At 39.3% G+C, this 12,928-nt stretch overlaps 1 protein-coding gene across 3 annotated transcripts in view; it reads right to left on the bottom strand.

Annotated features, from left to right (window-relative positions):
- The window catches only part of SLC7A2 (solute carrier family 7 member 2), a 71,745-nt gene that overhangs the window by 8,817 nt on the left and 50,000 nt on the right, over window positions 1-12,928 (bottom strand). For 2 of the 3 annotated variants that reach the window (XM_027530222.1, XM_027530224.1), the window contains exons 6-11: window positions 10,918-11,140; window positions 8,955-9,094; window positions 5,271-5,373; window positions 2,719-2,924; window positions 1,378-1,544; window positions 309-417 (exon numbers count right to left, since the gene is read on the bottom strand). In XM_027530222.1, coding sequence (XP_027386023.1) covers window positions 309-417; window positions 1,378-1,544; window positions 2,719-2,924; window positions 5,271-5,373; window positions 8,955-9,094; window positions 10,918-11,140 — 948 coding nt within the window. Of the gene's footprint in view, window positions 1-308; window positions 418-1,377; window positions 1,545-2,718; window positions 2,925-5,270; window positions 5,374-8,562; window positions 8,700-8,954; window positions 9,095-10,917; window positions 11,141-12,928 lie in introns of all 3 variants that reach the window. The other variant, XM_027530223.1, reaches the window with a different exon arrangement.

Here is a 12,928-nt window from a genome sequence, read left to right on the forward strand (position 1 = left end):
TTAGGGGTGCCATTTGCAAATTAGACCCCTTGATTTTTGGTGAGGGGGGCTTCATTTTTTTTTACTCAAGAAGTTAGAAAAAATAGGATCTACAGAGTTTTACAGGGTTACTGTAGCAATTGAATTTTAAAAAGGTATTTGGAAAACATCTGGAAATGTAGGCATTCAGGTATTCTAAAACTTGGAAAGGAGGAAACCAAAAAAAGCTTTTGTTTCTAGGGAGGGGGTGGGGCGCATTTCTCTGGAACAGCACACGACATGGGAAAGAGAGAGCCCACGTTCAGAAAGTGAAACAGGAGAAGACCCACCAAGCGCCATCCAGACGCTAAATCGGATCCAGGTGTCTGCACTCAACTGTACCATTAGGTAAATGTTCACCAGGATGCTGAAGGCTGGCAGGAACGGTAAGAATGGAACCTAAGGAGGGAAAGTATCTTCTTAAATACACTCAAATTTTAAAACACATTCCTCAAATTGTTTTGACATGGTGGCAACTAATTTGACATACATAGATACTGTCACAGTGTGTCAGTGTGATTATATTCTCACAAAAAGAACAGCTCGAACAAAAACCACTTATCTAGAGAATGGGCTTCCCAGGTGGCTCAATGGTAAAGAATCCACCTTAATGTGGGAGACCTGGGCTCGATCCCTGGGTTGGGAAGACTCCCCTGGAAAAGGGAATGGCAACCCACTCCAGTATTCTTGCCTAGAGAATTCCATGGACAGAGGAGCCCAGCGGGCTACAGTCCATGGGGTTGCAAAAGAGTCAGACATGACTTAGTGACTAAACAACAACGTCTAGAGACTACTAAAAGGAGCCCCGTATTTCCCACTGTTTACTGCAGCCCAAAGCTACAGAGGGTTATCCAGCCGCTGTGTAACACCTGCGTTATCACCAAGATGCAGTAGGTTTCAGGGCTTAGTTTAGGGTTTAGTGGTTTCATTCTGATATCAAGAAGGCATGCCACTGGAACTCTGACCACTCTTGGGATCTCAGGGGGATTCTTCCAGGAAGCCCTCTTCAAGCTAAATTCTGCTCTTAGTTCAAATGGACAGAATAACTTCACTTCACAGTGGAAGGGCTTTGGGTGTGGGGACCTTCCTGAATTTCTAAAATACTCTAGTTATTTTTCTGATGTTTTAGAGTATTGAACAAGAAATTTGTTTACTATTACATAGAATAATGTACTAGGAACACATTCAAGTTTTTGAAAAGAACACTTAAGACAAAAAGGAACATCCCAAAGGACCGTTGTTCACTGGTTAACACCATAAAAGTGTGTTTGTTTTTTTAAAAAGAAACAAATCACAAAAACCAACATACAAGAGAAAACATGCATAATATTTAGGATCATGAATCCTCATGACACATACCATAAAGGCTACTTTCTGCTGATTCTGGGGCTGCCTCCAGATGATGAGCACGATGGCAACACAGAGAGCGAGAAACAGCACCAGGAGAGCCAGGCTCCATGCCTCCAGTCTGGCGATGGTGTGGACGCTGTGCGTGGTCAGAACACTCAGGCCCAGGATGAGGAATGCTGCGGAGATGACATGCTCGTGAAACAAAACCAGCACGTGACCTTCACTCAGACCCCTTCATTCAAAGTCTATTTTGATAGCAAGTTCTTTATATATCTACTCTGCCAAATACTAAGATTCTTCATTTCTATTTTGGAAAGAAATGCCTGATTTCCATGACTTAAGAATCCCGCTTTGCTTACTCATGACTGTCTCCTCCTTAGGAGTCAGTCTCCCCTCTGGACTCTACCATCCTGCCTTCCTGCCAGTCTCAGATGAGATCACTTGGACTGATGGAATGTTGTCCAGGGTGGCTAGTGCCCTTTTTTTCCAATGGGGAAAACAAGTCTGTTTGTGTTCAGCTGTTGTAAACACTGTTCATGTAAACAAATAATACATGATCTGCACCTTTTCTTCCTATTTCAGAGAGTGGCATCACTGCCTACCCAGACGATCTCTGATCATCAAGTCTGAATTAGGGGTCCCTCCCATGTGCTCTCAGAGAAACTTGTACTGCCCTTAGCTCGCCACCAATGAGGCTGTCCAATGAGAGGAAGGACCATCTTTCCTGACATCCCAAGTACCCAGCAGGGTTCCTGGCACATCAATAAATGTTGCTGAAAATACGCTTGATTATGTAACTGTGGGTGAGCGAGCAGGATCTGCAGTATGGCCTCCCACGCTCCCTGGGTCCCAGTTCAGTTTCGGGCAGGTGTACTTCGCGTCCCACAGGAAGAACCCTCAAGGCTCACAAAATGGACCAATTCTGTACTTCTGCACTCTCACCTCAGGGCAGCAGTTCCCAACCTTTCTAGCATCAGAGACCAGTTTCACTGAAGACAATTTTTCCATGGATGGTAGGGGATGGTTTGCGGATGATTCAAGTGTATTACAGTTACTGTGCACTTTATCTCTATTATTATTACATTAGCTCCCCCTCGGATCATCAGGCATTAGATCCCAGAGGCTGGGGACCCCTGCCCGAGGGAATTTCTTCCTTTCTTCTTCAATTACCAATATACCATCGATTTATTCTGCTAACATAAGGAAGATCTCAATGACCAGTGACCCCTAGGTGAACATTTCAGGACTGAGAGCAGTGCTAACATATTCTTTCATCCTCTTTCACATCATCCTGCTCCACCCACACACACCCACTGGGTCTTCATAAGGTATACAGTGAAGGGAACTTACCCAGGAATCCTACCAGAAAGCTGACGAGAGAAGCAGACTGTTTTGTAGGCAGAAGCGAGGGGTTGAAGAGGGTTCGCAGGCTGAAGCCCTGTCCTGGCAGCATGGTGACCTGAGACTTGCTTTTGGAGGTTCTGTTGGCGCACGATCCCAGAGCTTCTTTCTCAGAACAGTACTTGGGTTGCTCGTAAGATAAGCCGGGCTGGTACCTATTCCCAAGTAAAAGTGTGTGTCTTTATTCTCAAACACTTGGTCCAAATGAAACAAGCACCTAAAACTCTAATGGAGACATTTCCATTCACGGCTGGTGCAGTAAATGCACACGTCTTGTGGCTGCAGCCTCAGGGTTGCTGAGCCAAGTCACACATGTGCTCAGCAAAATACCTGCAGCAACTCAGAATTTCCTGATTGCCACTTGATTAGAAAGTTATATATATTAGATGCTGAAGAGAGTTACATTTTAAAGTGTGGCACCTGTGATGATAAATGATTACTCTGGAATTATCTATGTTCAAAGGAGATGCCGTTCATGAAAACAGCAACCCTGTAAACAGAAACCCTGGTTAAATATCAGCTACAAGGTAACATGGGCTTCCCCTGTGGCTCAGCAGTAAAGAGTCCAACTGCAATGTAGGAGCCGCAGGAGATGCAGCTCCGATCCCTGGGTCAGGAAGATCCCCTGGAGGAGGGCACGGCAATCCACTCCAGTATGCTTGCCTGTAGAATCCCATGGACAGAGGAGCCTGGTGGGCTACAGTCCATAGGGTCACAAACAGTCAGACACGACTGAAGCGACTTAGCACACATGCACGCACAGGGTAATATAATATGCAGCCTTCAGTTTGGTACTGGAAGGTCTCACTGCAGCCTGCCTCCCTGGTTTCCTCTCTCTCGTCAGCCACCTCCTACCCATTCTCCTTTATTACAGATCCTCTTCCTCTTTGGCTGGTATCAAGATATCAGCCTGCTTTAGCTCCCAACATCTGCCCTGGTCTCCCCAGTGGGATCTTCTGAGAAGCTTTTGCTTAAACTTAAAAGTAATATTTGTCCCCCAACTAAAGAAGAAATATGCTCACTGTGAAAAAATGCACAAAAGCATGAAGAAAATTAAAATAATCCATAACATTCAGTGTGAATCACTGTTAGCATTTTATTACAAATTCAGCCAGTTAAAAATGCAAATATGTGTATATATTTGCAAAAATCATTTTTTGTGTGCAAATGTATGTTAGTTAAATAAATTCAGATGCTACATATAGCTTTGCATCCAGAAACTGATATATCTCTCCATATAATTAAATATAATTTTATTTGCTGTAGAACAGTCTACTGTACTCTTATGTAACTATTCTATTTTTTTTAACTGAAGTATAGTTGATTTATAATGCTGTGTTAGTTTTTGGTGTACAGCAAAGTGTTTCAGTTTATGTATGTGTATATATATCCTTTTTCATATGCTTTTCCATTATGGTTTATTATGGGATACTGAATATGGTTTCCTGTGCTCTACAGTAGGACCTTATTGTTTAATACTATTGACAGGGAAGCCTGGCGTGCCGCAGTCCGTGGGGCTGCAAAGAGTCGGGCACGACTGAGAGACAACTGAACTGACTGATATACTATTGATATTCACTTAGTTCAATTTTTTCACTATCATAAATTACCTTTTCCATGAACATCCTTTGCATATATCTATATGTACTTCTTTGATTAAATCTTTTTATTTTATATTGGGGGGCTTCCCTAGGAGCTCGGTAAAGAATCTGCATGTAATGCAGGAGATCCAGGTTTGATCCCTGGGTTGGGAAGATCCCCTGGAGAAGAAAATGGCACCCCACTCCAGTACTCTTCCCTGGAAAATCCCATGGACGGAGGAGCCTGGTGGGCTACAGTCCGTGGGGTTGCCAAGAGTTACACATGACTGAGCAACTTCACTATCACTATATTATATTGGGGCAGAGCTGGTTAGGGCTTCCCAGGTGGGTCAGTGGTAAAAGAGTCCGCCTGCTGATGCAGGAGATGTGGATCAGGAATATTCCCTGGAGGAGGATATGGCAACCCAGTCCAGTATTCTTGCCTGGAATATCCCATGGATAGCAGAATCTGGAGGGTTATAGTCCATGGGATCCCAAAGAGTTGGACACGACTTAGTGACTGAGCACCAGCACAGCCAGTTAACAATGTTCTGATAGTTTCAGGCGAACAGCAAAGGGACTCGGCCATACATATAAAGATTAAATCTTTAGCCTAAGAGCTTAGCAGCTGAATCACTAGGACTAAAAATACAGTATTCTGAAGTGTTTTTATACATTATGAGAATTTGTTGTTCACATAGATTAGGCCAACCTATTGATAATTACCAACTGTATTTGTTCGCTTAAGGACCAAGTATGCTAAATATGCTTCGTATTCACGTTTGTGTGCCCATGGCCTCTCACTTCTGAGACAGCGAACTCCATGAAAACAAGGCCAGTGAGCCCTAACTGTCTTTCTTTCCCGGGCTTCAACTGACACACACCCTTCAGAACCTTCAGTTGGCAAGAAGGACAACTCACCTGAGGATGAGAACACAGGCCGCGACCAGAGAGTATGCCAGAAGTGTCCCAATGGACATCATGTCCACAAGGGCCTTCAGGTCGAAAAGGAACGCCATCACAGCTATTGGGGGAAAGAAAGAGGGGTAAGAAGAGAGCCCATGAGAAAATTCCAGACAGCTGATGCCAAGTCAGAGATAAGTGATGGGAAATTTTTTGTTTTATTGCCAATGATAAGTCAAGTAAAGCTTAGAAAGTGTGTTTCTTATAGTTAATAAGATGTTCCTTAGGTCATACACACTGCTAATAAAACTTAAAAACCCCTCAGCGATCTATCAAGTACAAAATACATCTACTTTGATTACTTAAAAAATATTGGCCTGACAAAGAGTGAAAATACCGTATGACAGAATATTCGCCTTTGATGTTTCAGGAGAAAAAACATTGCCAGGAAATACTGGCAGGCTCCTTTAAAAAATAAAAATAAAAGAATTCAAATGGAAGACCTTTCATTATAGATGTTACATAATCATTTTAATTTCCATCTGCATTCTGAGTTATATCTTAGACAGGATGAGGTCCAACTAAATTATGCTTCAGATAGAATATAAATTCTATCCTGATTAAAACCACACACTCTGACTAAATTTAAACTATTTGGGGCTACCTCCAAGCCCTAATAATGTTAAGAGGCAAAGTATACTTCACACAGTTGAATAGTTAACTTGCAGCTTCCAATTTTTTTCTCCGGTGAACCATTAAAATAGTGACGATATTAACTGGAATTTACCAAATAGTTGTCCTTATCATAATAAGTAGAGAACACCACACCCCACTCATGTGGCACTCCAGACATCTCAGCAAGCTTTCTATCTTTATGATCTCAATTTATCTTCAATTCAATAGTCCTATGAGACAGGGGCAATCATTTAGGTTCAGCTTTATAGATCAGCATTTGACTGTTTTTAATAAAACCCCAGCAGTTTCACATGGTTTAACCTAATAGGGTCATTACTCTTTTTTAACAGACAGGCTAACTTAGCAAGGTTACAACCACTGGGTAGAAGTGGTGTGTGTGCGTGTTAGTCACTCAGTCGTGTCTGACTCTTTGGACACCATGGACTATAGCCCAACAGGCTCCTCTGTCCATGGGATTCTCCAGGCAAGAATACTGGAGTGGGTTGCCATGCCCTTCTCCAGGGATCTGCAACCCAGGGATCCAACCCAGGTCTCCTGCACCACAGGTAGAAGAAGGCTCCAGCTAAACCAATATGGCCGTGGCCTGTCTAAAATAGCACATTATTTTTTTCCTTTTTTTTATTTTTATATTTTATGTGGACCATTTAAAAAGTCTTTATTGAATGTGTTACAATATTGCTTCCCTGGTGGCTCAGACGGTAAAGCATCTGCCTGCAATGTGGGAGACCCAGGTTCAATCCCTGGGTCAGGAAGATCCTCTGGAGAAGGAAATGGAAATCCACTCCAGCACTCTTGCCTGGAAAATCCCATGGACGGAGGAGCCTGATAGGCTACAGTCCACGGGGTTGCAACGAGTCGGACACGACTGAGCAACTTCACTAATATTGCTTCCACTTTATGTTTTGGTGTTTCGGCCCCGAGGTATATGGGATCTTAGCTCCCTGACCGGGGATCAAGCCTGTGCTCCCTGGATTGGAAGACGAAGTCTGAACCACTGGACTGCCAGGGAAGTCCCACACTGTTTCTTTAAATACATCCCATGCCTTATTTTGAAAAATTTCCATTGCTAGTATAGCTATACATTAGATTACAATTTTAATGTCTTGTAAGAATCACAGATAACCTGTTTTAGGAAGCCAAAACAGAAGAAAATGATAAATTATCCATACAAGCTCTCTGATCTAAGTTAAAAACAAGCAAGAGGTGAGACTACAAAATAGCAAAAATGTAATGTTTTAGTGCATTAAAAATGCTATAATTATCTTCTTGTAATTATTAATTTCAATATCTTATTATGCTGTCAAATTAAATTCCTCCTAAAGGAAGAAGGGTAAATTTTTAAAAATTCTGAATATATAATAGAGAATTAATGGGCAAGATTTTATAGGAAAAAATAAAAGCTTTTATGGAGTAAATAAAATATGTTATCTTTTGTCAAGATTTATGAACTTTCATTAATATCATAATGCATATTTAATCATAAAGTGGGCCTTACATCGTCTAGTGAAAACTTCATTTTATGGGGGCAGAAATCTTAAGCACTGAGAAAATAAGTGTTTTGACTTCCCACCATACATCTTAATAAAAGGACAAGTTTATTAGAAAACATTTTATAAAGTGCAGTTATTTAGGAAAATACTTAGATTCTGAAAGAATCCTATTTCATACATAATTAAGCATTAGTATTCTGTAATCTAATTTCCCAACAATTCAGAGCCTCGACAAAATTATCATCTTTGGTCTGAATTTATACTACTAAGAGTGTTTACCATTTTCTCTCTAAAGCTTGGTACAGTCCTTCTCTTGCTCTATACAACACCACCTTTAAGGCCATTCTCTCAATCTGCAAATTCTCTGCAACTTTTCATGTGGAATAGAATCTGGACAAAAGCATTTTGATGGATATTATGACATGCCAAATGGTAGGCATCTGGAGTTGTTTTTTTGAAAACATGACGTAATATCAAAGCTCTTGAAAGGAAAAATAGATTCCTGATGGGGTTTATGATAATATAGGTATTAGTAACTCTTGGAGAACTATGATGGGCCCAGGAAGTGGGGTTAGCCACCATACTGAGGGCAGTAATAACAATGGCCAAGTATAAATTATCTTTGATATTTCTTATATTTAATTAAGAATGGGTAAACTTTAGCTTTTCAAAAATCCTATGACCATTTAGCAATATTCAACTTATATCCTGGATAACAAACAAAATATTGAATCATTTTTAATTAACAATTCAAGGATTAAGTAATCATTCTTTAATTAACGTTTTGTGTGTTGATAATACAATTTTATGTGCTTGTTTCATAGATCTGAAAAGCACTGAATACTTGATACATGATAAGGAACCACTGTAACCCTTTGCACATTTGTTAGAAGCGCCAAAGGTTAAGGTAACAAAACGGTACCAAATCTCAAAGGGTCAGTTACAAATTTCAGTAGACCACTGCCACCACCATTTGCAGATGTGATCCCAATGTTCATACCCTCATTTATCAGTGATTTTGTTTTCAACTTACATGCACAGCAAGCAGACCCACTGTATAAGTCCATGCATGAGCATAAACGCTCAAGCCTAATGCTGAAGAACCCTATGATTGTAGAGCTTACCAGAAATGACCCCTGCAGTCAGTGTGGCAGCTACCGGTGACTGCCTCTTACTCACTCTGGCAAGAAATCTAAACAGTAAGCCATCCCGGGCCATGGCAAACAGAATTCGGGGTAAAGGAAACATGGAACCCAGAAGACTAGAACAGAAAAATCCATAATCCACAAGTGAGTTATTACAAGTATTAGTCTAGACAAGTCTATACAGGTAAAGACTGGACACACTAAAGTACAGAACCTATACCAAAAAGAGGTTCAAAATAGGAAACATTCACTGAAAAGTTATTGATATTTATACATGTCAAAATAGAAAACCACCTAATTTTCCATTTTTTCCCAGAATCCTTGATGAAAAAAGATCCCCCTTTACTTAATAAAAGTCAACTCTCTCTCACCTGCCACTGCACCCGATGATAAAGTAGCAATTATTGGTGTCTTCGTTTTGGAATTGATTTGAGCTAGACATTTGAAAAGCAACCCATCCTCCGCCATAGCATAGATTACACGAGGCATTGGGAAAATGGATCCAAGAAGACTGAATAAAAAGCAAACACATGCAGTATGGCAAACACATTCATGCAAGATTACATCACAGAGCTGCAATTAAGTCATTGTATAAAACTCAGCATCACAGCTATTTGTTATTTTTTAAATGTAATATGATTGGGTATTTAAAAATATTAACCATGGTGCAATTCATTATACTCTCAGAGATAATCTGCTCAGCACAATTATCAGACTAAAAACAATGCTGCAAAGAATTTGTGCAGGCCCATGATTACTACTCAATTAAAACTAAGTAATTAAGACTTAAAAAAAATAATCATGTCATTAAGACATTTTTAACTTAGAAAATTTATAAATTGACATATAATTATAGAAAAGATTAAGTAATTTCATTTCATAGTATCTAGTCACTTCATTTATTCAATAATTACACATTTTTACATTATTTTACCATTATTTTTTGATCAAATTTGAAATAATTCTCAGCATGAGATAATCAAGATAGAAAAAGGAAAAAAGATGAACTCACTGTAAATTTGGTACATAGAAGTAGCCTGAATTAAACATCAGTAAGAGTGAAGTTTAAGAAAATGATTTTTGCTTTAGCTGTTTTGAATTACTTGTGTGTTTACTGACTGCATCATTCCATACATGATTAAGTTGTAAAAAAAACTTACAATTTAAGAGAAAATAAGTAAAATACACTTTTTAAACTCCATCTCCTTTATCTTTTAATAAAGCGTGGTTGAGCTTGGCCACAAATAAATCTTTGCCTTCTCTCTTTTAAAACTATGGTACAAAGTATCTTTACAGTTCAGATTTTTAAAACTATTCAGAATAAACCTTAATATTATCAGATGGCTGAGGATCCAAGAGGTAACTTGTAATTGCTGCTTAATACTATCTTGAATACAAAAAAACAAAAGGGATTTTGAGGGGGGATAAAAGAGCTAGGCTGATTAATTATACAAAAAGATTTATTTTTTAAATTTAAATTTTTTCAATTAAAATTTTTTTTTAATTTTTAAAATTTATTTTTGAAATTTTAGAAAAGTTTCACTTCAAAAAATTAGTAATCAAGCAGAGATTAATTTTCTCTTTGTAACAGTGCTCTACAGTACAGCACTCAAGTGAAATATGATCATGTTAAGTTAAAATATGAGTAGCTCAGGAAACTTGAGAAATGAATTATAAAATATTAATATAAGCAGCTACTGAAGATCTGAATACCTGAGATTCAACTATTCTTATGACACAGATGTATACAAATCTCCACCATTAACTTGAGAACAGTAATTTCTATTTCTAGACCAAGTTCACTCTGATCAGTGCTAAGACAAAAAGTTTCAATGTTTCATTAACAAAAAGCACCTTACACTTAACAATGCCACAGCATATAGTTTTCACTCACACAGACTTGATACTATTTTAAAAAAACAGCAGAAACTGTCAAGTCTGCACATAAGGTCTCAGTTGTCTGCAGCACTACAAGTAACACCAAAGCCAGCAGGGAAACATACTAGTATAAGTACTGTCAAGTTTTACAATAAGTTTTACAATACATACATATGCAAATATGTATGAAATATATAAATGTGCATAAATGCCATATAGATCCTTGGAAGCTTGGACCATCATTATCTTGAAAAACTGACTTTTAACAGCTCAGGGAGAAAAGATTTTATCACTTAAGATTTCGATACAGCAATTCTGGGTGAACAATTCAGAGAATATAGTTGTATGATATGTTTCTAAGAGGATTGTTTTTAAAACATACAAAAGCAATTCTGTGGACACCAGCTACCTCTGCAGTAACCCACACAGCCCTGCCCCAAAGACAGCGCGATGTACCTCGTTGACAAAGCACAGAGGGAGCCCGCTGCAACGACGTATTTGGCTGGCCCCCATCCAACGTACTCAAAGGCCACAGGAAGTGGGCTTTTCTCATCCAGGAGGTAGTACGGCATCATCAGTGTTAAAGCTGCCGAGACCCCAAAATAGGCCATAAAGCAAACGAGCAGAGAAGTCACAATTCCAATAGGAATAGCTTTCTGAGGATTCCGGACTTCCTCACCTAAGGAGACATAAATAAAAGATTGCATATTTAACAAAACACAACTAGTTTATTGCAGCGCTGTTTACAAGAGCCAAGACACAGAAGCAACCTAAACGTCCATCAACAGAGGAATGGATAAAAAGATGTGATATACATACACAATGGAATATTACTTAGTATTAAAAACAGTGACATAATGCCACCTGTAGTAACATGGATGGACCTAGAGATTTTCATACTGAGTGAAGTAAATCAGACAGAGAAGGAGAAATAGCACATACCATCCCTTATACACAGAATCTAAAAAGAAATGTGACAAATGAACTATTTACAAAACCGGAAACAGACTTACAGGCTTAGAGAAAAAACTTATGGTTGCCAGGGGAGAAGGGTCAGGGGCAGGGATAGTTAGGGAGCCTGGGATGGACATGTACACACTGCTATATTTAAAATGGATAACCAACAGGGACACACTGCATACCACAGAGAACTCTGCTCAGTGTTACGTGGCAGCCTGGGTGGGAGGAGAGTGTGCGGAGAATGCATATGTGGATATGTATGGCTAAGTCCCTCGGCTGTGCCCCTGAAATTATCACAATGTTGTTTTTTTATCACAACTTTATTAATCAGCTATACTTCAATACAAAATAAAGATTTTTTTTTAACAAACAAAACATGAATAGGTAAAACATGAATTCTTCTTCTGCTTCATAGTAATTCTACTCAGCTTCTGTCCTTTCTGTTTTCTCAGCTTGCTCCATCTATGCTACATGAAGCTCTCTCTCTTCTTGAGGGTCCTAAGCTGTCATAAAAAGATCAAAGCCCAGAGGCAAGAAGAGAAAGCAAGATATCCTGCAAGTCAGTTTCCTGCTTCCAGAAAGAAAAAACATGCTATTCCAGCACCACATAATGTTTAGAGATAGAAAAGCAGTCTTAATCCATTTGGAAAATGATTCATCTGTGGAGATTAAACATGGCATTCTACAGGCCCTTAATTATGAAGGTTCCCATATATATGGAGACAAACTTCTACTCAGTGCATTGATTTATATTAAATTTTAGTTTCAAAAAAAAAATAGTACTTTGGAGATCTTTCTAATAAGAGTTGGCATTTGAAATACCCAAAATATGGTCAATTATAAGGCCCTGCAATACTGTGAACCCAGAAGAAGCACCAGGGAGTGACTGTAACATGATTACTTTTTGTACTCAATAAAGAGAAAAGAACGATCACATATATTTTGTCCTATTAGAGAAGAAACAATTTAAGAGCATGATCATCATTTGTTACTCATTGTGATAGCACTTCCAGACCAAAGATTAAAGGCAGTGATTACAACCAACATTTATAAAGTGGCTGACAGCTTGCACAGTATTTTTCATAATGTATTATGTTTTGTTATTGTTTAGTCTCTCAGGTGTGTCTGAATCTTGGGGACCCCATGGACTGTAACCCACCAGGATCCTCTGTCCATGAGATTTCCCAGGCAAGAATACTGGAGTGGGTTGCCAGTTCCTTCTCCAAGGGATCTTACTGATTCAGGGATCAAACCCATGTCTCCTGCTTGGCAGGTGGATTCTTTACCACTGAGCCACTTGGGACACCCATACTATATCTTAGATAACCCTCATAACATCTGAGGGGTAGATTCTGCTCTCTTGATTTTACTAATGTGGAAACAAGCTCAGAGAGTTTCATTAAGTTTCCTTTCATACAGCAGGGGCCACTTCTGGGTCTGGAACAAGCCCTTATTACCCCAGGTTCCACTCTCTTCCCTTGACCTTCTGTTGTCACCCGTGGGTACT

The sequence above is a fragment of the Bos indicus x Bos taurus genome, chromosome 27, assembly GCF_003369695.1.
Source record: "Bos indicus x Bos taurus breed Angus x Brahman F1 hybrid chromosome 27, Bos_hybrid_MaternalHap_v2.0, whole genome shotgun sequence".
NCBI classification, from domain to species: domain Eukaryota; kingdom Metazoa; phylum Chordata; class Mammalia; order Artiodactyla; family Bovidae; genus Bos; species Bos indicus x Bos taurus.